Below are 26,153 nucleotides of genomic sequence, written 5' to 3' on the forward strand. Positions count from 1 at the left end.
TGAGTTTGTACCTACCTCGGTATTAAATTACTTTATGTTGAACTTGACTACCAAGCATGCCATGCTGGTGGTGTATATGAATGTGCTTTGAAGCATTAGAGATTTCATTCATGTGGATTGACACATTTTGATGAATCTGGGTATTAATGATTTGATGCAACTCTTTAAATTAGGACGTATTTGTATGTGAAGTCAGTAAATGGGTATCCGAAAAATATATTATAGATCCTGCCTTTTGAGGCGGATGGTGGGCATGCACGCCTTAAATGGTATGATGGAGAGAATCATAAGTCTTATATACAAAGTCATTTAGGGCGATAAACTCTGCAAACTCAGAGGGATTGTAATGTCTAAATGTCGTTTTAATGTGTACTAAACACATTTTGTGATTCAATCTCAATCCCAAAATAGGTTTAGAAATGCATACTGAATCACAGTTTGGGTGTCCTTCCAAATTACAATTCGGAATGCTTTATAGCAATGATTTTCAATCACAATTTCAGGAATAAACCATTAGTAAGATTCTGACACCTCAAAGCAGGTGGTAATCAATTCACAAAGTGGAAGCGGCATCCAGTGGACCCCTTATGCTTTATCCATGCTAACAAAATGTTAGTTTGGAAGGGGGAAGGAATCCAAGCGTCAAAAAACATGCGCTTCGTGTGAATAAAATGTATAAAAAGCGATCACAGACATGATGGTCTACTAACTCCAACATGTCACCATTCCAGTGATGGTAGCCAACAGGAGTGTGTTGGAATTTGTGTCCTACTACATGAACAGTATTGAAGTAGTTTGGATCACAATCCACAGTGAATGGTAATCTTGTTGACCTATTAGTACATAGGACAGTTCACAAAATACAATTCCAATCGCAAAACATTAGTAAACAATATTTGTTCACATGCTGCGTAATACTCTTAGGTAGTCATGCAGGACCTGCTTTTGTTCTGAAGACAACCAATAAAAGCGTTTTAAAAAAAGAAAAACACACCTGTCCCGCTGAAGTCCATAATTTGACTGATCAAAACGTCGATTCAGATGCCTCTCCACCAGCCAAAACACCACTGGATTAGGCAAAGCCAACCGGAGCCATGTCTTAAAGCGGGTCAAGAACAGCAAGCCGTAAGGGTAGCCACCTTCACCGGTACGACTCATAATCCAGGCTCCTCTCCTGCTGCTAAGTAACACCTGCAAAAAAAACCAGCCAAACAGCATCTACATTTGGGTACTCTTTGTATTCCCCCACCCTGGCCCAGTACAGCGCAATCAAAAAGTCTCATTAGAACATACAATAAAACTTCACTTAAGCCCCTGTTTTATGTCATTGTGATTTACATTCAAATTTGGTATCAATTTTTAAATGTGACAAGTTAATATGATGGTTAGTAAAAGAGATGGGAATAATATGTTTACTGAAATGGGTAATCATGCCCGTCTCTAAAATTTTTGGGCTGGGAAGGCCATGGACAAGGATGGGTGGACCAGGGCGATGAATGGTCCATGGCTAGAAAACTGCAAATGATTGCAGAAATCTGATATTTTAGGTACTGACACCTGTCGAATTTTGACATTTTAACAGCATGACCACCAGCAAACGAGTACATATTTTGTTTTCCCTGTTAAGCTTTTGGTTTAATGGAAGGGGAGGCATGCTGCATGCAGATGGACTACAGCATGCTCCTGATCATGTGCAGCAGCAGAAACGTTCCTGCAGCCACACGTTTAATTTGCAGCTTTTGATGTTTTAAAGAAAAACTTTGTCAGATTTGCAAATCAATGAAGCTGAAAAATGTGGCACAGTAGGCCTTTTAACTACTTCACACACCCCTACATATTACCATAATGTACACTTAACCCTTATTTAGCCACCCTTTCAACGCATATATTTACTAAAAACCACACTTAAAACTGATTTATGGTTCTGACAAACACGGAATTCCACTGACTCCCACCAGTTTTGGTAACCAACACACACAACTCTTGCCATGACTCATGCTGCCTCTCATACTCAGAACACTAGTTTCCCAACAGAACAGAAACAAAGAAAAGGGCATCAACATGGTGTGTGGCACTAGTTATGTCATGCATTGTGTGCTTTGGTAACCGTAAGTGGCAAATATGGCAGGTTTAATCAATCAATCAATCAGCAGGGCTTGTATAGCACAGCGTATCACCCTGGGAGATCTTCAGGCACTCTGAGGTGTGAGCGATCCTCAATAGGAGAGAGATGGAGATTGAAGAGCCAGGTCTTCACCGCTTCCTAAGGAGGTGTGCAGGAAGAGAGGTGGGGGGTTGTTCCAGGACTTGGCTGTGAGGTAGGAAAAGGAGCGGTCCCTGCATCAGCAATGATGGATGCATGGAACGTGGGCTAAGGCGAGGTTAGAGGAGGGGAGCCCTCTGGTCTGTCGATGGAAGCCTGACCTGGTTGTTGATATAGGTGGGACTGGTATTGTGCAGGGCTTTGTATGCGTGTGTGAGGAGCTCAAAGAGGCATCTTTCCTGAACCCCTATTCTCATCCATTTTATTTGGCTTAGCCATGGATCCATTGCTATATTTGTTTTGAGGTCTAGACTGGGGTGTCGACACTCATGAAAGGACACCTAAGTTGAGCATAGGATGCCTTTTTGTATATACGGATTCCCGAAAGCAGTCTGACCCTGATAACGGACTTTGGCAAGAAGTCAGGTCCGAAGATCAGCTAGGACAACACTTGCCTGTTCCCCCTTCGACTATTAGACCAAAGGGGATAGATATCAGACATTGGAAGACACTGAGATAGAAGCCCAACACTTTGAAATAGCTTGGAGTTCAGATTTATCATAAGGACACGGGATTTGGGGAGGTGACCTGAAAAAGGCTAAACAAAATATTAGGCAGGTCTATCATTTTGGACCAGGGAAGGGGGCCATAGCACATACTGCCCTGGCTACTTTATTTTTTTATCACTCTGCCTCCAATTCTCAAGAGATTCTTTATTCAAGAGTTATATACCATACTGTCAGACTTTTAATGGGGCAATACTGGGAGGTGTCTTTCTCCAGAGAGGGCTACAAGACCATTGGACATAAGGGGGTATGGGAGCACCCAATTTAGAAATGTGTTATATTGTGGAACAACTGACTTGGCTGGCAAGATGATTAACACTGGAGCAAGACAGAAAAGCGAAGGATCTCATCTTTTTTATGGGAGGCACTAACTAGTTAGAGTTTATACTGGGAAAGACAAAGCGGAATAGCTTACACATGAGATCACTGCACATGGTTAAAGCATGTTGGTTAAAATGCATGAGAACGTTGCATGCCTCTGTATTGTGGACTCCAAACCTGCCCTTGTCATCAGTACCAGAGTTGGCAAACATGGCTAAATCACACAGACACTCACCTCTGTGAACAATCTGGGATTATGACAATGGGATTTTGTATAATCATGGAATGCTATACACAGTTATGATCCTGTAAAATAAAATAGGGCTTAGTGCCTGACCATTTGTTACTTGCAATACCCTGGTAAAAGCAATGAAATGTTTTGGGTGAAAAATAAGTGAACCTCCTAAATCTAAGGTATAACATGCACTTCTAACACACGTAGCTCAACGTAGAGCTTTGAAAACATTACTTAATTATTATTATTATTATGTTTCTTATATAGCGCCTGAATCGACCCCCAAAGGGGTATCTCCGCGCTTGCCTTGGGAACCCGTCCTGGCTTTTCCCTGTGAGATAGCCCCTACAGGGCATCCCCAAGGTGAAAGCCAGGCATCCCGCCGCGGGGGGCCGTTGTGGAGATTAAGCAAGCTTAATGCCCAGAGTTGCAGAGTGTGAACCCATGATTAGGTCAGGCACTGAAGCGAGAATTATCGAGTCCATGGACATTTGAGCTCAAGACCCTGCCGCGTCGGGAATTGAACCCTGGTCCCGAGTCTGACCTCTGCTTCAGGGTCTGCCTGCTCTAACCGGTGAGCCACACTTCTCCACCAAACGTTGCTGGACACCACAGCAACCTTTAAAATACCTGGGAACATACATTTGGGAGGCAACATTCCAGCACTGTTTGGACACACATCTTGGAATACTTTAAATGCGTGAACGAACACCCACATTCCAAATTCATTCAATTTAAATATTTACATTACACCTAGCTCTCCCAGGTCAAGTTAGCAAGGTAGTACTCGATGGAAGCCGCAGCATGCCCCAGATGTAGCGAATAAATTGCAGATGTCTTCGATATGGTATGGGTATGCCATACTACTGAACAATATTGGATATTGCTTGTGTCTGGTATAAATTACTCTACTGGTAAAAATCTCAAGAACCGTATGTCAACGTATTTGCTGGGTACGCTCAGTAGATAGTCAAGAGCTAAGAATGTATTCAAATGTATTAATCTTGCACTGCTGAAGGAAAACATATTGTAGCCATGATATGGAAAGTGTTTACGGCCTCTGATGCCATAACATGGTAGCGAGGTGTACAGATGAAGACAGGAAGTTTTATTTTAAAAATCTATATAAAATGATTACAAAAATGTTTAGAAATAATTTAAAGAAATTTAATTATAATTGTTTTTAATATTTAGGGAGAGAATGCGGCTAGCGAGGTGACAAAACTGTGTATGGAGGAGCACGACTTACAGTAGATTGAAGGAGGTGCGAAAGTAATACATTTAAGCTATAACTGTGGTGCATAAATAATCAATTTAAGTTACAACTATAACTTTAGAATTTCTAATGTTTGTATGGTTTAAGTTGGGTTTGTAAAAAAATAATAATTAAAGTTTTCCATACTATAACGTTCATTTTTTAATTCATTTAAAAAAAAGTGTTTTAAATTTGGCAATCTAGTGTCGTCAAATGGAGTGTTGTTACCTGGAGGGTTGTATAGTACAGCAGAGAAGAGTGTTGTACAGTGGAGTGTCATAGAGTGTTGTGTTGTACATTGGAATAGAGGCCCATCCCCTTTGTTTATATCTGGCTACACAGGTCAGGTTGGCAGAGCACAAACTTCTGCCAAGGTCATACCATCTTAATCTCTTTTGCAGGGGGGGCTGACCAAACCATGCAGGGATTTAAAAACAGCGAAAGGGATTTACAATGTATTGTTTGTTTTAGTAGTAGCCAATGTAAATCCTTCATTGACAATGAGGCTGGTGCCCTTCTTGGCCTATTCAATGCCAATCTGGCTGCCACTGCTTGGACCCTCTGAAGCCATCTAATCAGGAAGTCCAGAGTCCCATACAGTAGGGAATTACAGTAGTCCAAAGACTCAAAATCACACTGCGAACTACCAGTGGTCTTGAAGAGTTAGGAAGCAGACGAAGAATCTTATGCTGTGCTCTGATTAAGTCAAAACAAGCCCTGGCTGTCTTACTGACGTGGGACTCCACGCTGAGCCTCCTATCAAATGTAACTCCTAGATTCCTGATGACCCCCGAGGGTATGGAAGCCTTATCAGAGGGCACTGGCCAAAAGTCAGGCAAAAGCACGGCTGGAATCTTAATCGCCAGACAACACAGGAACTCTGTTTTATCTCTGTTAAACTTTAGAGAGTTGAATTTGAGCCAGTTGGTTATATCGTACATAGAGTTGTGGAAAATGACAGGTGCCACTGAAAGATCTCCTCTGAATGACAAGATTTGCAGAGTATCATCAGCATAGTTCACCAAGCTAATCTTGTGATTTAATACAGGAGATTAAAGGGCTCATATAGATATTGAAAGGTATGGGACTAATTGATGAGCTTGCGTAACACCATGTTTAACAGTCCTAAACTCAGAGCAGATAGAAGGGAGATATACCGTGAACAAGCCGCAAGTGATGTAAGAGGAAAACTCGCCAAACCTTGGGTGTCCTGGATATTCTTTTAAGTTTGAAGAATTGGCAAGCGAATATAATATTTATATATACATATATATATATTTATTTATTGTCGCTCCAAGGTTGTCCACCTTTGAGTAGCACACGAGCAGCAGCTTGATTTATGTATCGATATATATATATATATATATATATATATATATATATATATATATATATATATATATATATATATATATATATATATATATATCCAGTATCTCCGAATCCCCTTGCAGCGCCCAGCCGGAACACAGCCAAAGAAACGGATACAGACTCCAGTTTTGCGTGGATCTAGCAGGTCTTTATTTTGTTTTCAAATTGTCAGACGCGTTTCGAATACCTCTGTATTCTTTCTCAATTGACAAACAAATAGTCCGCTTTTATATATATATATTTACACAAAAACGATCCTTTGATGCAAGAGAGCGCTCGACAGTGTGTGCTTGGCCCCAAGGCTGGATCAGAGCCCGAATTTTAATTTTAGAACACAAGGAGGGCGGCACAACCGGATACTTATTCTGAATAAGTATCCGGTTGTGCCGCCCTCCTTGTGTTCTACAAATATATATATATATATATATATATATATATATATATATATATATATATATATATATATATATATATATATATTTGCTCTCAAGTTATTCGACTTTTTTCTTGAGGGTTTCTTTTTGCACATCTTGTAAATATATGAAATTTCTTATGCAGTTTGTTAATACCTTGTGTGCCCATGTACTATTAATAATAACCCCCTTGAATTATCAGATATCACAAATGTATTTAAACAAATATTTAAGTGAAGGGCATATGTGTAAATATGGTTGGTTTCCCCGCCTTTGCAAATGCAAGCAAATCAGTATTAATCACGGTTAAACACTCCCACTGTTTTAAATGTAACCAATCAAATGTTTCCATCGTTGTTGCATGAGCACTTTAAATTTCTTGCAACTCTCTCAGTGCGTCATGTGACCAAGGCCTCTGTGTAGGCCGAAACGTTATGCTGGCGTGGTGTGCTGAGAAATAAAAAAACTCACCTGCACTCTGGGTCTTCCGTGTTCTTTCTGTCAGATGGCCAAGGATTGAAATCTGTCGCAGTAAAGGCGCAAGTGCGGAAACATTACGAGCCGGTTGAGTGTTTCTCCGGTGTTTGGAAGACCCCTCCTCCGTAAGCGGCTGAGCAGCAGGAAACCATGGCGTCCGGTAACCCGGAAGTCGTTACTTTCTCCCGTTGGGGAGTTACTGCTCGAGCCCCTGGACGTCTGGAAAATCGTTTGCAGTTGCTGTTTGCTGGGTGCCTTTGGGACGGCTGTCTCAAATTCCCAGCGCCCGCATTTTTCAACGGCGGACTAAGGCATAGAACTGTCCCGTGGAGGAGTTGTGCACAGTCGGAGGACGAGCAGCGATTAAAGCAGCATCCCCGTACTGAGTGAGTACGACATTAGTTTAAATTGAGCATACACCATGGCGGCCGGCGCACGTAAGGGGAGAGAGGTTGCCGCCCTTGAAGCTTTTGACGACTCCCCGGCAGGGGGGCCGTCTGCTACCGCTTCTGAGGAATCGTGTGCTACTGGGGGTTCGAACCTCCGTGACAAATTTAAAGCGTTGGAAAAACTTTTAAAAAGGGAACAATCTAAATGGTGGGAGCATCGTTCACTGAGTCGCTACCTTGAAGTGAATCGCATACCACGTGGATTAAGGGTTATGTTAGCTCCAAGTTACGAGTACATGGACCCAGCAATGCTTAAGGATTGGGCTGAATGGAGCTTGGATTCATCTCGCCGCTTAGTAACAATGCTGGTACGTTACGCGGAGAGTGACAGGTCGAAAATACAGGCAGAGATTGATGTGCTTGAGGCGGAAATAGCGAGTTTGTGTGAGGATGACACGAACATTGCGTTGGAATGTAAGAAATATCGGGAGGCAATGGAACAACGAGTGCAGAAGGAAGAAGACGTCATTAGAAAGCGCAAAGCATTCAAGTTCCAGCGCGATAAAACAGATTACAATGAAGGAAGAATCTTCACTTTTGCGCGCAAGTACGATGCAATCAAAGCCTCTAAACTGAAAGATTCACGCGCGGCGCAGAGTGCAGCTCACAGCACAACCCAGGTGCGATCTAACTCTCCTGGGGGCTCAAGTCTCACGGACCTAAGCTCAAATATCGATAGTGGGTCTGAAGCGGAATCCGGTAGATTTTCAGACCGTTTGGGGTTTACACGATTGACTGTGGAACTCTGCGCCCACGCATTCCAGCAACAGAAAAACCCCCAATGAAAAATGACAAGAGCGGAGAAAAAGCCGCGCCAAGCGAAAAGCCCAAGAAACGGAACTACAAACGTTGGAACGCCACCAAGAAGAAGTAGCCAACACGGAACAAGTAAGCAACCATTTGCAAATACTGGACAATGGTTTATCTGTTATCAACCTGACCAACACCATCTTTTCTGACTCAGAAATCAGCATCTTGTCCAAAGGATTGTCGTATTGCCCACCTAGCAGTTTCAATTATGTAAATACAAGAATAGACCTCTTTAAATTCACATGCAAATTGAAACTTAAAAAACACTTTGCCAACAGCAAATCACGTGGGACTGTTAAAAGGCCTGGTACGGAGTCCACTGCTCAAGGTCTGGCAGTGAATGATATCCCTCTGATGCAGGACCTGGCTGGTTTGCGAGCTGAAGCTCCGAGCACACAGAATACTCAGGGGGAGATGAATATTCAAACTGGTGGCCTAAGCAAGCTGAAGCCACGGTCTACCTTTACCCCTTTAACCCCATACGACAACATTGATATTTTTCAGGATGCTGTAGTCAAACAAATGAAGGCCTTGCATGTGAAAACGTTGAAATCGAATTATGGCAAACATCATGGTAACAGCGAGTACCAGAAACTAATCAGCAAAATGAAGTCAGATGGAAATATAATTGTCAGACAATCGGACAAGGGGGGCAACATTGTGCTCTGGCCCAGATCATTATATCTGGAGGAAGCCTACCTCCAGCTCAATGACCCGAACTGCTATAGACATTGTGACATCAATGCACTTAGGAAGGCACAATCAGACTTCCACTCTCTCCTGATGGGATGGCGATCCAGCGGACTTATAAGCATGGATGAGTTAAAGTGTCTAAAGAATGATCACCCTGTAACCCCCGTGCTGTACCTGATCCCAAAGGTGCACAAGGACGCGACCAAGCCGCCAGGTAGACCCATCATATCGGCGTGCGGGGGTCTGCTGGAAAAAGCCACCACGTACATTGACTTGTTCCTCCAAGAGCATGTATTGGCACTTGACTCATATATTCAAGATTCAAGTGACTTGATGAGGAAACTGGATAGGCTTGAGTGGAATAATGATTTTTGGTTGATTACCCTAGATGTGTCATCTTTATACACAAGTATAGTGCATGCAGATGGGTTAAGGGCTGTTGAGTTCTTTTTGGGCAGGCGACCCATAGAATTAGTTGAGCATAACAAAATGTTGCTGGCCATGATTGGTTTCTGTTTGCACCATAATTACTTCATGTTCCTAAATCGATACTACCAACAAGTCAGGGGTGTTGCCATGGGAGCCTGTTTTTCTCCCAGTTACGCCTGTCTCCACATGGGGTACTGGGAGAGACAGGTCCTCAAGGGCATTCACCATGACATCTGTACTCGTCATATCATCCGATGGTACAGATATATCGATGATATTCTGATGATATGGCATGGAACATATGGAGAAGCAGTTCATTTCATTGATGTTTTGAGTTCCAACTCATTCAACTTGTCTTTCACGTCTCACATCAGCCAGCAGGTAGCACACTTTCTTGATGTTACATTGGAGGTCAGTCAAGGTAGGCTAGAAACCAAGCTTTACAGGAAGCCTACAGCGGGCAACACCATTTTGCATGCGGGAAGTCATCACCCCCCACACTTGATTAGAAGCATCCCCTATGGGGAGATGCTTAGAATTCGTAGGGTGTGTAGTACGGACTCCCACTGCATAGCTGCGCAGGCAGCCAGCAAACAAAGGTTCCTAGCCAGGGGTTACAGTGAGCGGCTGATTGATACAGCCATTAGAAAAGCCAATGCCCTGTCCCGCAAAGAAGCACTGACCCACAAGAAAGCACAGAAAAACATCAATGCTAGCACTGAGCAACCTGTCAGACTCATTTGGACCTACAGTAGTCAGCACGGGGCACTAAGGAAGATCGTTAACCAATACTGGAACCTGATCAAATTGGATGCAGTTATTGGTGAACACATGCCTAATAGACCAGCGATTACTTACAGGAAGGCGTTCTCGCTACAGGACGCACTAGTCAAATCTAGTCCTGAGGTAATACCCCCTAAAAATTGGCTAGCTGCCAGTCGAGGGTTTAGGAAGTGTTCTAGCTGTCAAGCTTGCTCCCAGGGACTCAATAAGACCGAGTTCCTTACAGCATTCTCTACAGTGCCTCGTAAGATCAATAAGCAACTCACGTGCAAGTCGGAGTATGTGGTGTATGTGCTGGAGTGCCCCTGTGGCCTGCAATATATTGGTAGCACCAAATTGCAGGTCCACAAAAGGGTGCTCCAGCATATCAGGGCAATCAATACTAATGACGCCACTTACCCTGTTGCACGACATTTTAAGGAGTTCCATGATAACAACAGCAGTCTCCTTAAATATTATGCTATTGACTCGGTGGGCCCATTGAGGAGAGGTGGTAACCGGGATGGGATCTTAAGGGGACTTGAGACCAGATACATCCTGGAATTGGACAGCAAAAGCCTGAACGGCCTTAATTCCACGGAGGACTTTTACACTTGTTTGTAAGAACCATAACATCTGAGGGCCTCCCGCTGCACTCTCACCACTTTCTCATAATTAATGTTGGCTGAACGAAAAAATGTTACCTGCTATAACCATTGTTGTGGTCCTGAGTTGATCAGATATGACTATGCAAGATAAGAGACACCAGGTCATACGATCAACGTTGATAAAAGTGGTTGCTGCATACCTCAGAAAATTTGTGTAACTGTTGTTAAGCTTAGTACTTCAAGAAAAAAATTCTGTTTTTAATTGCACTTGTTCTAATTAGCACTTTCAACGGCGATGGTTTTGGTTTGGATTTTTTTGTAAACATCTAATAGTGGGTTAGGCAGGGGATTAGTTAAAATGTATGCATGTCTGTGCCTTTCTTATCCGATTATCATACTACTACACAACAATTAATTACCTAGATGGTAGTAGTTTGGAGTATTTATACTGTATATATGTGTAAATATATGAAATTTTTGTGTATATATTTTATAAATGTGGGACCCTTAGGTATTCTGTGCATTGGTTTCTGTAGCATTTAAGGCATTTATGCCGGCAGCTCTCAGATATTTGCTCTCAAGTTATTCGACTTTTTTCTTGAGGGTTTCTTTTTGCACATCTTGTAAATATATGAAATTTCTTATGCAGTTTGTAAATACCTTGTGTGCCCATGTACTAGTAATAATAACCCCCTTGAATTATCGGATATCACAAATGTATTTAAACAAATATTTAAGTGAAGGGCATATGTGTAAATATGGTTGGTTTCCCCGCCTTTGCAAATGCAAGCAAATCAGTATTAATCACGGTTAAACACTCCCACTGTTTTAAATGTAACCAATCAAATGTTTCCATCGTTTTTGCATGAGCACTTTAAATTTCTTGCAACTCTCTCAGTGCGTCATGTGACCAAGGCCTCTGTGTAGGCCGAAACGTTATGCTGGCGTGGTGTGCTGAGAAATAAAAAAACTCACCTGCACTCTGGGACTTCCGTGTTCTTTCTGTCAGATGGCCAAGGATTGAAGTCTGTCGCAGTAAAGGCGCAAGTGCGGAAATATATATATATATATATATATATATATATATATATATATATATATATATATATATATATATATATATATATATCCCGCAGGATTCAAGGGCACTTTATCCCCCAACTTAAAATGCCCACAGGGCGTATATGCACACATGTCACCTCAGGCCCCGCCCCTTCCTTCACCACTGTGCAAACTCGCCCCCTGGCGAGTTATAAGTTGGGGAATTAATTCTCCTTGAATACTGAGGGTCCCTGTGGGCCAACTAGCCCACCAGGTACCTCCAGTATGTGCCAGGGAGCTGCGTTGCAGAGAGGTGTTCAGAGGCAACTCCCCTTTTTACACCTCTCTGCAACGCAGCTCTGTGGTGCTTACTGGAGGTACCACATGAGCTACTTGGACCCCAGGGATACTCAGGATTCAAAGGGACTTCATCACCCAACTTAAAACACACCCACAGGGCGTGTTTGCACACGTCCCCTCAGGCTCCACCCCTCCCTTCACCAGTGTGCAAACACACCCCGTGGTGTGTTTTAAGAGGTAGTTTGAATCCCCCTGCCCTATTTACTAGGGTCTTACAGAGGAGGCCATGGTAATCACAGGGGTACCCCAATGCATATTGTTCCCTAGGGTATGTAGGTGTTTTAACTGTATTCTAAGTGTCTTTTAGCATAGCACTGGCTCTAGGATTGGTTAGTCAGAGTCAGTTACCACCAGTACCCATCGTAAAAAGTTGAGGGTACAGGGTGATTTTGCAACAAGGCCTCTTTCTGCTCCTCTGTTTGTTCTTCCTGCACTTTTCTTCGTCTTTAAGGACTTCTTTGGCTTCTTTCTGCATTTCTTTTTCTTCTTTCTGTGTGTTTTTCCTTCTTTCTTCACATGTCCTACCTCTGTAGGCATAGTTAGAAATTAGCATTTAAAAAACCTTTGAACTTCACTGTAAAAACTATAGGTTTCAGGCACGTTATAGTTAGAAATTAATATTTAAAAAACCTTAGAAATTCACTGAAAAAACCATAGGTTTCAGAGGATTAGAGTTAGTTGGACATTTCACTCGTACAAAACCATTGAAATTCCCCCATTATAGTTAGCTCAGCTAGGTATAGCCCGCGCGCCCGCAATGCACTGCTGATGACGTCACATATTACATCACTCAGGACATGTTCAGTGACATCAATCATGACATCACTGATGACATCTTAAATGACATCACTGATGACATCATCCGTGTGATAGAGTGGCAGACCTCCTCTCACCCTAATATAACCTTTGATACGTTTTATCGGTGGCACGGTTTAGCGGCAGGATGGCCGCTACAACATGTACTGCTCCGTGGGGGTGTGTCCATTAATTAAACCACACTCGAACGTAGGGCAGATACCCTACCCCCACGGAGCAGTACATGTTGCAGCAACAGTCCTGCCGCTAAACCATAACACTGCATGGCAAGGGGGCCACAAGCCTGAGGAATTTGGGACTGTGAGGGGAGCGTGGGGAAGGATTTAGGACAGGGTATCCTTCGGGGTTCATCAGAGCTTTTTACCCTCAATAAATTTTTTAAGTGTCCAAACAGGATATATCATGAACTCCAACTCCCATAAAACAACACACTGCCTCATCATGAGTAGCCTAATTAGGCGTGCGATTTCGCTTAAAAAGGAAGGCGGAGTCCAATCATCACTCGTTGACTGCGCTTTGAAAAAGAGAAGGTCTCCAAACGCGTCAGCGGTACAGTCTGCTATTGGATGGACCTAGGGAGTATGCTGTGCATACCTAACAAGGGCTTTGGGGAAGCTGCCCTACGTCCGAGTGCAGTTTATTTAATGGACACACCCCCATGGAGCAGTTTATATATATATATATATATATATATATATATATATGTATATATATATATATATATATATATATATATATATATATATATATATATATATATATATATATATATATATATATATATATATCAATCCAAAAAGTGATCAAAGCTGTGGGGATTGAAACGCGTCTGTTGAGCTTTATCTAATAAAACTACTTTTGAACACTATATCCTTCCCTTGAGTGCCGCGTCATTTGGAGGAAAATATATATATATATATTTATATATATATATATATATATATATATATATATATATATATATATATATATATATATATATATATATATATATATATATATATATATATATATATATAATTTGCAGTGCGAGCAACACACCAGCGACACCAACACAAACATAGGTACAGACTCAGCGAGGGTTTCATGGATGGGAACGGCAACATACAGCAGTTTACAGAACAACAGATATAATGATGCACAAATTAAGACAGTTTAGTCACTAACCCATGCACACAGTGAGACACATTTAATCACTCTCTCATACAGTCAGTCATGCACCTACTAAATCCTTCTTCCACACACTTATACATCCACTCATTCTTTAATATGTAAGACATATTTTAACTTTACAGAAACATACAGTCACTGGATGATGTCATCAGTGATGTCACTGACCATGTCATGAATGATGTAATATGTGACATCATCAGCAGTGGATTGCGGGTGCGCGATATATAGTTAGTGCAACTAACTATATATGCGAATTTCAATGGTTTTGTGCGAGTAAAATAAGGTTTTGTAAATGCTAATCCCTAACTATATATGGTCTAAAACCTATGGTTTTTTCAGTGAATTTTCAAGGTTTTGTAAATGCTAATTCCTAACTATATATGGTCTATAACCTATGGTTTTTTCAGTGAATTTCAATGGTTTTTTAATAGCAAATATCAAAAGCTGTAAAATGTCAAGTATGTGGTAGGTAAAAACATTTTCGTATTTATGCACGCTGATGTGCTTTGAACGCTGCCCCCCCTTCCCCCCCTCCTCTTTTCTTTTAAGAGTATTCTCTCTTTGCAGATAGTGAAGGGTAGGTAACACAGGCCTTTGCCCCCGTTGTAATCCGTCGTGCCTGCTTCCTTCACCATTTGATTGATTGTTATCCTAGCATTTATTGTTTTGGAATTGGTTCTCTTTGGTTCATTCTCTATTTACAAACAAGCACAGAGTCGCAATACCCTGTTTAGTCTTTGCAGATAGTGAAAAATCGTTAAAAAAACAAAAGGAATCAAGCAAAATCAGTAGGCCACTAATGGGATCTCTTTTTGACCTCGCTAAAATAGAAACATTATGAACAACCCCTCATGACAAATACGAAACTAGTGAGAGGAACGGAGCTCGACACCATGATGGCTGCAAGACAGCTCGGCTCCGCCACCCACCCCACCCAAAATAACGACAAACACTATGCAAATATTATAAATATATACAACACACCAGCAAAGTAACAGGCTAAAACGTTTTATTAAATAACTATTTACATGGCAGTCTGCTGCAACATCGATCCAAACAAGCCTTTGTATTTTGGGCTCAAAATAAACCATCAATAGTAAGATTTTCATAGGTGAGTGTAGGTTCATGGTTTTCCATCCACAGACTAAAAGCCTGGAGTGGGAGTGAAAGAACAATAACTAGGTAAGAAGGAAGGCAGAGGTTGTGGGAAGGACTCTGGATATGGTATGTTGCTTGGTCCCTGAGATGCTTTGATGTCACTGCCTTGCACAAATGGCATAAGTCCTGGATGTTGGGTGCCATAGTTAAGGGTTCCGAGCAACGCTTGTAACACTGTCTGAAGCTTATTTGCACCTGCTACAGCTTCACTATTCTCAAAGTAAATGGGGGCTGTTTGTGGACCTGACTGCATTGCAAAACAATGTGATGCGGTGCCTCCCTGAACCACTTGACGGAGGCCCCCGAGATAATTGCGCCTGCTCCACACCTTGTCCCACAATACGTTTGACCTGAAGACACATCCTGCGGTGCCCTGGTCCGACCATCACATATACCTGCGCCAGGAGACGGCGTGGGGTGCAGTAGAAGGGAGAGGCGGCGCGAACGAGCCTCCCCCACCTCCCAAGGTGGAGGTTTCTCAGCTACACCCCAGCGCTTCACTCGGCCAGCTGAATTGCGCCTGCTCTTGCTATTACAACGTCTCACCCGCCATCCAACGGAATTGCACCCAATCTTGCGGTACAGTGACAGGCGGCTGCTACGGAGCTCACGAAATGGCGGTCGGCTCCACAGACTTGGGCCTGGCCTGCAAAGATGGCTCTGGGCAACCGTGGAACTCGGACGCTTGACTGCTAGGGCATGGGCCCCATTCCCAAAAGAGTCCCCTCAGCCTTGAAGATTCTACAACAGTCACCGGGACCCCCGACTCCCGTAGACTTCCGGTGGGGAACGACTGCCATGATTGCTCGCGGAATGGCCACAACGTAGCCACGAGATGGTGGTGCTCTCATGTTGACGCCAGCTTCAGTCTGAAACATCCAGAAACACTGTAGACTACCAATTCGATCAGTTCCGGTGGAGCCCCAACGTGACCCGGTAGAGAAGAACTTGCCCTCCCCTCTTTGACTGATGGTTCTTGTTGCCTGTCCCTTCTCTTGTCATTTAACAGAACTTTTTGGACTGCTGAAAGGGGTTGTGTTCCGACCGCTGGTTGGTGGAGACATTTTGACTATATTCTGGACCTGCGTTGTCGCGTAATGCGTCATATGACGCGTCGCGTTAGCGCACCCGGAAGTGCTCCTGTGCGCAAGGCGCAGCTTCCCGGAAACGAACCAAAGCGCGGCGCGCAGCGCGTAACGTAAGCATAACAGGTCATGTGACTTGTTAATAAAACTTTTCATTGGTTCATTTTACTTTTGTTATTCTAATGATGAAAGGCTTGGTCATATGACCTAAAAATAACGCTTTTCATTGCTTTCGAACATTTTTTTTCCCAAATGATGAAAGCCCCACCTTTTTTTTCTCACTCTGACTTGTAAAGCAAAGGACCCAGATACATTTACAGTTTATCACTAACAATGTTCCAGGCTAATGTATTTTCCCGGGAAATTTACAACTGTCCTGCAAGTAAAACATTCCTTTTTCGAGAAAAAGGGCGTTTCTTCGTCCCATGAGGGAGCCGTTGAGCAAAAGAGGCTCGGCCTGCTGTCTTAGTCGCTGATAGGCATGAATATCAGATTCTTATCGATCACTTTATGTTGCAGGAGTAGAAAACACAACAGCCCTTGACCATTTATCTTTACTGCGTTCCTGCGTATTATACCTTTTAACCGTCATGTAATTGGACTGCTTTATTTCACTTGACTTTTACTGATTCGAAAACAGTGGCTATTATTCAAAACTTTACCAATGTAGGTACTACTACCATGTTTTGTTTTAAAAACCTTTATTGTGAAAATGTCAGCATACAAATACGGGCCTATAACCACGTGGGTCGGCCACTGAGCAAACTGGAATCGTATATGATGAGGGGACATTTACACTGTAGAAGAACGTAACGGGCGACCCAATAGGTTGCAAGAACTAAGGTGTCTAACATTTGCGGAATCGGTGAACGTACATTTTATAATTAAAGTACGACAGGGCCAGTTGCAATAAAATTATCTAGATATACATTTGCGGGCAAGTACCATGGGTGACGTTAATTCGAACTTTCAATAGTACAGTAATCAATAACACATCAGAACTTAATATCAATAGGGATGTCCAAATGTTCAATCAATTCTCGTGCCCGCCCGCCATGTGCTTCAAAACTGCATACGTATCTCGTGATATCAAGGTTGGGCAACCAGTACACAACAAGGAGTTACGAGTCCCATTTATACCGGCGCCATTTTGGGCGAGGCCGGGCAGGTCCAGGATATAGTCAAAATGTCTCCACCAACCAGCGGTCGGACCAGAACCCTTTTCGGCAGTCCAAAAAGGTTCCGTTAAATGACAACAGAAGAAATAGGCAACAAGAACAATCAGTCAAAAGAGGGCACGCTTTCGTGAATGGGGCCCATGCCCTAGCAGGCAAGCGTCCGAGTTCCAAGGTGTCCCAGAGCCATTTTAGTGGACCAGGCCCAAATCCAAAGAGCTGGCCACCATTTTGAGAGTCCTGTTGCAGCCGGCTATCGCTGCACCACAAGAGTAGCCGCAATTCAGCTAGATGGCGGGTGAGTAACTGTACCGCAAAAGCGGGCGGAACTCAGCTGGAAGGCGAGTGAAAGGCTAAGAGGCGCCCCACTGCAGATGAGGTGCCTCCACCTGGGGAGGAGGAAGAGGCCCGTTTGCGCTGCCTCCCCCCACCCCCGGGCACCCCACGCCGTCTTTCGGCGCAGCATTGTAGGATGGCCACACCAGTGAAACTTGCTGGACACCACCTCGGTGCCATCCGGATCTCGGCGCATTCGAGTCACTGTACCGCAAGAGCGGGAGAAACTCAGCTGGATGGCGGGCGAGACTCTGTACCGCAAGAGCGGGCGGAACTCAGCTGGATGGAGGGTGAGGCACTGTGCCGCAAGAGCGGGCAGAACTCTGCTGGAAGGCAAGTGAAACGCTAAGAGGCGCCCCACTGCAGATGAGGTGCCTTCACCTGGGGAGGCGGAAGAGGTCCGTTTACGCCGCCTCTCCCCCCCCCGGGCACCCCACGCCGTCTTTCGGCGCAGCATTGTAGGATGGCCACACCAGTGAAACTTGCTGGACACCACCTCGGTGCCATCCGGATCTCGGCGCGTTGTGCTGCCTTCGGCGTACTGTAGCAGCAAAAGTAACCGTAACTCAGCTGGACACGCCGTCTTTCAGCGCAGCATTGTAGGATGGCCACACCAGTGCGGCAACTTGCTGCACACCACCTCGGTGCCATCCGGATCTGGGCGCGTTGTGCTGCCTTCGGCCTATTCGCACATCGGTCCGCTACTGACGCCGCCTCACAGGCCAACGGATTTTGTAGGCTTTTTATAGCCCAAAGCCGCATAACAGGTCATGTGACTTGTTTATAAAACTTTTCATTGGTTCATTTTACTTTTGGTTTCCTAATGATGAAATGCTTGATCATATGACCTAAAAATAACACTTTTCATTGGATTAAAATTTTTTTTTTCCCAAACGATGAAAGCCCCACCTTTTTTTTTCTCACTCGGCAATCCAAAAAGGTTCCGTTAGATGACAACAGAGCGGACAGGCAACAAGAACCATCACTCAAAAAAGGGGAGGGCAAGTTCTTCCCTACCGGGTCTCGTTGGGGCTCCACCGGAACTCATCGAATTGATAGTCTACAGTGTTCCTGGATGTTTCAGACTGAAGCTGGCGTCAGCATGAGAGCACCACCATCTCGTAGCTCCGTCGTGGCCATTCCGCAAGCAATCATGGCAGCCGCTCCCCACCGGAAGCCTGCGGGAGTCGGGGGCCCCCAAGACTTTTGTAGAATCTTCAAGGCTGAGGGGACGCTTTTGAGAATGGGGCCCAAGCCCTAGCAGACAAGCGTCCGAGTTCCAAGGTGTCCCAGGGCCATTTTAGTGGACCAGGTCCAAATCCGAAGAGCCGGCCGCCATTTTAAGAGTCCTGTGGCAGCCGCCTATCGCTGCACCGCAAGAGTGGGTGCAATTCAACTAGATGTGAGCGAGACGCTGTAGCCGCAAGAGCGGGCGGTAAACAGCTGAATGGCGGATGAGGCACAGTGCAGCAAAAGCGGGCGGAATGGCAACTGAAACGGTAAAGGGGCGCCCCACTACAGCAGACGAGCCTCCACCTGGGGAGGCCCATTCACTCCCCCCCCCCCCGGGGTGCCCCACGCCATTTTTCGGAGCAGCATTGTAGGATGCCAAAACCAGTGCGGCAAGTAAAGGACATCACCTGGGGGCCGTCCAGATCTCAGCACGTTGTGCTGCCTTCGGACTATTCACACAACAGACCGCTACTGTCGAGGCACAGTGCAGCAAAAGCGGGCGGAAAACGGCAGAATGGCAAGTGAAACGCTAAAGGGGCGCCCCACTACAGCAGACGAGCCACCACCTGGGGAGGCCCGTTCACGCCGCCCCCCCCCCCGGGGCGCCCCACGCCATTTTTCGGAGCAGCATTGTAGGATGCCAAAACCTGTGCTGCCTTCGGACTATTCGCACAACAGACCGCTACTGACCATTGTTGCTTCTGTTTAATTTTTTTTTTTTTTTAACGTGTTTACTGTTTTTGGTGCGTTGTATATATTTATAACTTATTAAAGTGTTATAATCCTACTACTTTGTTGGAGTGCTATATATTTTTAATGTGACACATAATTGTGAAGACTTTGATGTACAAAAAGGCATCCCTGGAATCTTCCGCTTCAGGCTCGGTCCCACACACCCTCACAGTGAGAATCCCCTCCCCAATCACAATACAGGATCGTTATGAGATAGTAGGAACGCGTGTAGTGTGACGGATCTCATCGGGTGGGGGCCTTGATCTACTGTAACTCCTTTGAAGAGGGGTGATTCTTTACAGTTGAGGCCATAAACTACATCCGCAGGGCTAGGTGATAGCCTGGGACCGGCCTGGACAATCTGACACAAAGGAAGAGGAATGTCAGAGGGTGCGGTAGTGAATAGGGTGAAAGGGAGGTGTCGGGCGGGCACAGGGTGTGATTCTCAGGGAAGAGCAGCGCAGATGGGGGGAGGTTTATGGCCCATGCATAAGACAGAGAGCGGGGTTGACCAGTGCGTGGGGGAGATGCTTGCGAGGGTGGGGAGCCATGCTGAGGATCGGCGGCGTGCAGAGAGTGGGTCTGGTCAAGGCATCTAAAATGGCTGCCGTGCACGACAAAAGTGTGGCATTGGAAAAAAAGCAAGATGGCGCAGACAATGTTTATCAATACGAATTAATTTATAACAATTATTTTTAACAATATATTTACTCGCAGTGTCAAAATGGCGGTCAACACTTCCTGATTTCCTTCGAATCGAACGTTAACAGACGTCACGATCGGCGGCGTGCAGAGAGTGGGTCTGGTCAAGGCATCTAAAATGGCTGCCGTGCACGACAAAAGTGTGCCATTGGAAAAAAAGCAAGATGGCGCAGACAATGTTTATCAATACGGATTAATTTATAACAATTATTTTTAACAATATATTTACTCGCAGTGTCAAAATGGCGGTCAACACTTCCTGATTTCCTTCGAATCGAACGTTAACAGACGTCACGCAGCAAAAAAAAACTAAAAACGCTCACGCGCGCCGCTGGAAGACAAGTATCAACATATATGAGCATCCTCAGCCACCCTCAGAAAACATAGGGGGTCAGGATCCCGTACCTCCTTATACCCATTTCTCACATTGTTTTTCCTCCATCTTGTAATTTAATTAAAACGAAACACAAAATGGCGAATTCCCGTTTCGCTACCCGGTTCGCGAACCGGAAAGCGCTTCTACCGCAAAAAAACAATATTTTTTTATTTGCCCCACGGGACCCTTTAATAACCCCAACATCATTCCTAGGGGGTCAAGAAGGGTCTACCTTGCCCCCTTTCATTAAATTCCCCCTTCGTTTTTTTCTCCTCTTCTTGTCTCTCGATCCTACCGAGAGACAAGATGGCGGCCGCTCCGGACTGTTTAGAATGTTGACAGACACCGGAGAGCCAATCAGCTTCGCTTCGCAAAGTTCCATTACGCGGAAAGTTCGCGAACCGGAGCGCTATCCCGGACGCTGTCACAGATATATCTGTTTTTTAAAACGTTAATTTCTCAAAATCCACTGGAGCACATATATTGAAACCCAGCAAAGGCACATCGGGCTAACAGTCCCTACAATTTTGCCAAGTTTCGTGCAAATCCATTCAGCCGTTCGAGCTAAAAGTGAGGCCAAACGCCCTATGGAAAACTCAATGTTAAAAACGCGTTTTGGGACCCCCCTTTTTTCTCGGCCCCCCCTTGACGAAACCCCCCCAAATTTTGAGGGGCTGCTCAGAAACAAAATGTGCCATTTTCCTGAAAATTTAGCCGATTCCGTCCACAAACGACAAAGTTATTAGACATAGAATTATCAAAAGTCCCATAGAGAAAAAATCCTAACTATATATACCTACTGGCGACCGCCAGTCAGTAGGTAATATATATATATATATATATATATATATATATATATATGTAAATATTACCTACTGGCGATCGCCAGTAGGTAGTTATAGTTAGGACGCAACATTCTATTTGTAATAACTTTGGCGCCGGTGGACGAATCTTTGCCAATTTCTCCAAGAAAATGGCCTGCTCCGCTCCGCTCCGCTCCTTCCCTGAAGGTTTGGGGGTGATTCGTCAAGTGGGGGCCGAGAAAAAAGGGGGGTCCCAAAACGTGTTTTCCCCATGCAATTTTCCATAGGGACCTTTAGCCAGGGATACAGCCTGAACGGCTGAACGTAATTACACCAAATTTGGCAGAGAGGTAGAGTTCGGTTTGCAGATTGTGCTTTTGTTACATGGTGTTAATCTGTTCAGTAGTTCCTGAGAAAATCAAAAGTATTTAGAGACGAAGTACTGTACGCATACGGAAATCCCTACAATTACGAGCACGAGCTGCATGCTGATTGGATGTCAACTGTCTGTCAACACGGGGGCGTGGCTTGGCTGCTGAGCAGAATGGCTGCCTAACTTCGCAGCTCCGCCGGCCGAGCCCAAAATCCGACATTTATCCGACCAATACATTCTGTGTCTCGGATCTAGGACCCGATCTCGCCTATATACTCCGCTTTGACCTGTTGAAGTTGTTGGGGGCATAGTGCTGATGGCCGCGGTGCAGTGGCCGCGAGATTGTTGGAGCTGAGGTGCGGCCTACCTGCCAGAGTGAGACCGGGGACTCGAGTGGTGGGAGTCACGAGGACAAAGTGAGCTGCGGCCACGGCGGTGGAAAGTGTGGCGCTCATCTGAAGGGCGGAGGGCGGTGCCGCAGGAGACCGCCCCAGGAGATCGGCTGCGTGAACACGGTGAGGAGGGCGAGGCCGCAACCGCAGAGCTGCAGTTCGTCATAGCTGTGGTTTGCCGGGATACGTACGTGAGGTGCGGGAGGAGTCTGCCTGCACCCAAGGTCTGCTGAGGGCTGGTGAGGAACGGCTGTGTGGACACGGCTGTTAATGCGGTGCTGACGTTTGGATTTCTGCAGACACCTGGGCACGCGCTATGATTTAGCTGCACGTGGGGCTGATGTGAAGTGTGCATTTCTCTGCACTTTGCCGATTGGAGACACTGCTGCAGTCCGCCATTTTGTGTCCTCGTGGGCCCAGTTAACTTGAAACTTCGTAAGGGGTTGGTGCGGCCAGGTCAGTTAAGGAAGACTAAGAGAGGACGAGTCACATTCCAGTAACTAAGGCGCTGTTGAGTCCATGAGGTGTCAGTATAGCCGAGAGATGGGAGGCGGGGTATGGGGACTTAATCTTACAAACTACTGGTGGAGAGATAGCCTGCTGCTGCAAGGGTTGCCCCGAACCCACAGTACTCTTGCTTTCCATGCCATAAGATCCCAGCTGACACAGCTCCCTCGCTTCTGGCATCTACTGGTGGTGGAACCTGGACATTTGTGTGGCATTCAGGCCGTGTGAAGAGTAAGTCGGCGGTGCACAGCGGGACGCGTGCACTGTCCTGTTGGTGCCCTGTGACTTCACGGGATGCTCTACGGTGGCTGTCTAGTATCGGAGAGTACTTGTGGAACTGCGCTGGTTAAACGCTAACACTACCACAGCAGTGGAGAGAAGCTTATGAAGGCAGTGCCCCCTATGAATGTGCAAGTTGGTGGGTGCAGAGAGTTGCTGTCTGTTCACCGGCCCCCCTGCCTACATATAGTGTTGGGCCCCGTAACTTGTATGCGGTGGAGGTGCCTCTATGTTGCCAGAGAACTGCACCCCAGTATTGCTTTGTGGGTTGCCTTGTCACCGTTAGCCATTCTAGTGTCGGGGAGGAAAGTAGTCTTCTCTGCTGGTGTACGACAAGAGAAAGCTGCCAACCTTAGAGGCGTGGATCCGCTCTGGGGTATCTGCACTGCGCCACTGTAGTGCTGCTAGCTTGTGAGACATTAGCGGTTAGCTGTGGGACCGGGCTGTTTGGGTGTGCAGTCGCTTGGGTGCAGTGATGGGGAAGACGCGTCAGCTCAAAATAAATTCCGATAAGAAGACACCTAAGCCGCCTGAACCAGAAAACGCGGATCGGGATGTGGCAGATGACGGCGCCAATCAGCTGCCGTCTGCGGATATCAGCTCGCATGGACAGTATTACGCGACGGATGGATAAGCAGGAGGGCAGAGTTGTTGTGATGGAAACACGTGTCACTGAGACGGAAGAAGGTCAAACTGATCTTGAAAAAAAAGTGAAAGGGATGGATAAAGTGCTGGCTTTGATCCAGCAGAAGAATGAGGATTTAGAAGCGAGATTGAGATGTAATAACGTACGCATAACTGGAGTTGCTGAATCCACGGACATTCCAAATATGGAGAGCTACATTGAGGCAATGATGAAGGACCTGTTTGGTGATGGCTTGTCTCCGATGTTTCTGATTGAAAGAGCTCATAGATCCCCAGGACCCATACCCAAGCCGGGTGCTCCGCCCAGGCCGATTTTAGCTAGAGTGCTGATTTATAGGGATCGGGACACGATACTACGCCTTGCGAGAGTAAAGGACAAGATACAGTATCGGGGGAACGACATAGCGCTGTATCCGGATTTCACCCTGCAGGTACAGGCTGCCCGTAGGGAGTTCATACCGGCGAAGAAGATTTTTCAGCAAACAGGAACAAAATATGCCTTAATATACCCAGCTAAATTGCATGTTCATGGTCCTGGCAGGCCTACCTTCTTTGTTGATGCAAAGGCAGCACTGAACTATGCCAAGCAACTGGCCAAAGAACAGTGACAGCAGTTGACACCGGAGGAGCAGGAGCCCGCTGATGGCTAAGTGATATTGAATGAAATGTATATGTTTATGTCACATAGAGATATATTAGTCTGCTGAAGGCGTGCCTGTAACAGTCATGTTCACTTCAATGCGGTGGAGTATTTGTTGGCGTCCGCCTCTCGGAGATCCCTGTATGCTACTGAGCCTGGTTTTTACACTGTGATCATTTGCTTGCCCTGTAATGGGTGGGTCCTGGAGATGTAGGTGTGGTGTCAGCTGCTCTGCCACCCTGTCACAAGTACAGGGAAGTACAGCGACCACCCTGCGTACCCCCTGGGATGAATCCCGTTGTCCGGATTTTGTTTTTGTTTTATGTTGGGGTATGGTGGTGGGAGATGGGGGAGAGACAACATGACCTGATTGGGGGGGGGGGGGGAGGTTGATGTGGGTGGGGTGGAATTTTACGTGCAGGTGGGTAATTCTAGGGAATTGTTGGGATGGGGAGATGCTGTAATTCAGGAGATGAGGCTTAGCATATATCTGTTCTGTTTGTGGATTCAACTGCCACTGATCTCTGATACAGAGCTGCATGGGCCATCTAGTATGCAGATCTGGATTTACACATATTTCATCAGGAGATTATTTGATTTGCCTTTCAGACTTAGAGGGTGTTTGTTCGCAGAAGTGAGAATATGTGCTGTGAGTTGTATTTCAGTTGGTGATTCCCTGTGAAGTCCTTCACATGTCTTTCTTGGAACGTGCGGGGCTTGAATGACCGCAGGAAAGCGAGGTTGGTGAATTCCTATTTGTTGCGTAAGCAGGTGGATATTTGCCTTTGACAGGAAACACATTGGGCAACTGCCAATACACATATGCTTAGACATAGTAGGTTTGGAGAAGTAGTGGAATCGCCCTATTCAAATTATGCTAGGGGTGTGGCTATATTTATACGTAGAGGCTTACAATGGAACACCCATACCAAGATAATTGACATGGAAGGTAGATATATATTGTTAATAGGTACACTGTGTGGCGTCCAGGTGGGGATAGTGAATGTTTACGGCCCTAACGTAGATTGCCCTTCTTTTTCCAGAATGTTTGGCATGAGGTTCAAATGTGTGGTAGTGCGGCGATATTGTGGGGCAGTGATTTTAACGTTGTATTATCCCCTGCAGTTGATAGACAGGGAGTGCCCCGTGAACATCATCCTAAGGCAACAAGTTCAAGTTCAAGTTCAGGGATTTATATAGCGCACTACTCACCCAGAGGGTCTCAAGGCGCTTGGGGAAGGGGGGTTCAATTTTTGTCGAATAGCCAGGTTTTAAGTTCTTTTCTGAAGGAGATGTGGTTTTGAGTAAGGCGGAGGTGAGTGGGGAGTTAGTTCCAGGTCTTGGCCGCCAGGAAGGAGAAGGATCTGCCACCCATGGTGGATTTTTGGATGCGCGGGACTGCGGCAAGGGCTTGATTGGACGATCTAAGTTGTGGGTGTGTAGAAGGACAGTCGAGTGTTGAGGCATTCGGGTCCTAGTTTGTAGAGGGCCTTGTGTGCATGGGTGAGAAGACGGAATGTAATTCTCTTGTTGACGAGAAGCCAGTGGAGGTCTTTTAGGTGTCCGGTGATGTGATCTTGGCGAGGGATGTCCAATATGAGTCTCGCTGATGCGTTTTGGATGCGTTGGAGTTTTTTCTGTAATTTTGCTGTGATTCCGGCGTATAGTGTGTTAC

At 45.3% G+C, this 26,153-nt stretch overlaps 1 protein-coding gene across 2 annotated transcripts in view; it reads right to left on the reverse strand.

The window, feature by feature from the left end:
* Positions 1–26,153, reverse strand: part of LOC147747793 (flavin-containing monooxygenase 1-like) — a 534,466-nt gene that overhangs the window by 114,492 nt on the left and 393,821 nt on the right. For both annotated transcript variants that reach the window (XM_086955881.1, XM_086955892.1), the window contains one exon: positions 995–1,191. In XM_086955881.1, coding sequence (XP_086812007.1) covers positions 995–1,191 — 197 coding nt within the window. The remainder of the gene's footprint in view (positions 1–994; positions 1,192–26,153) is intronic.

Source organism: Lissotriton vulgaris, chromosome 1_1, assembly GCF_964263255.1.
Source record: "Lissotriton vulgaris chromosome 1_1, aLisVul1.2, whole genome shotgun sequence".
Classification (NCBI taxonomy): domain Eukaryota; kingdom Metazoa; phylum Chordata; class Amphibia; order Caudata; family Salamandridae; genus Lissotriton; species Lissotriton vulgaris.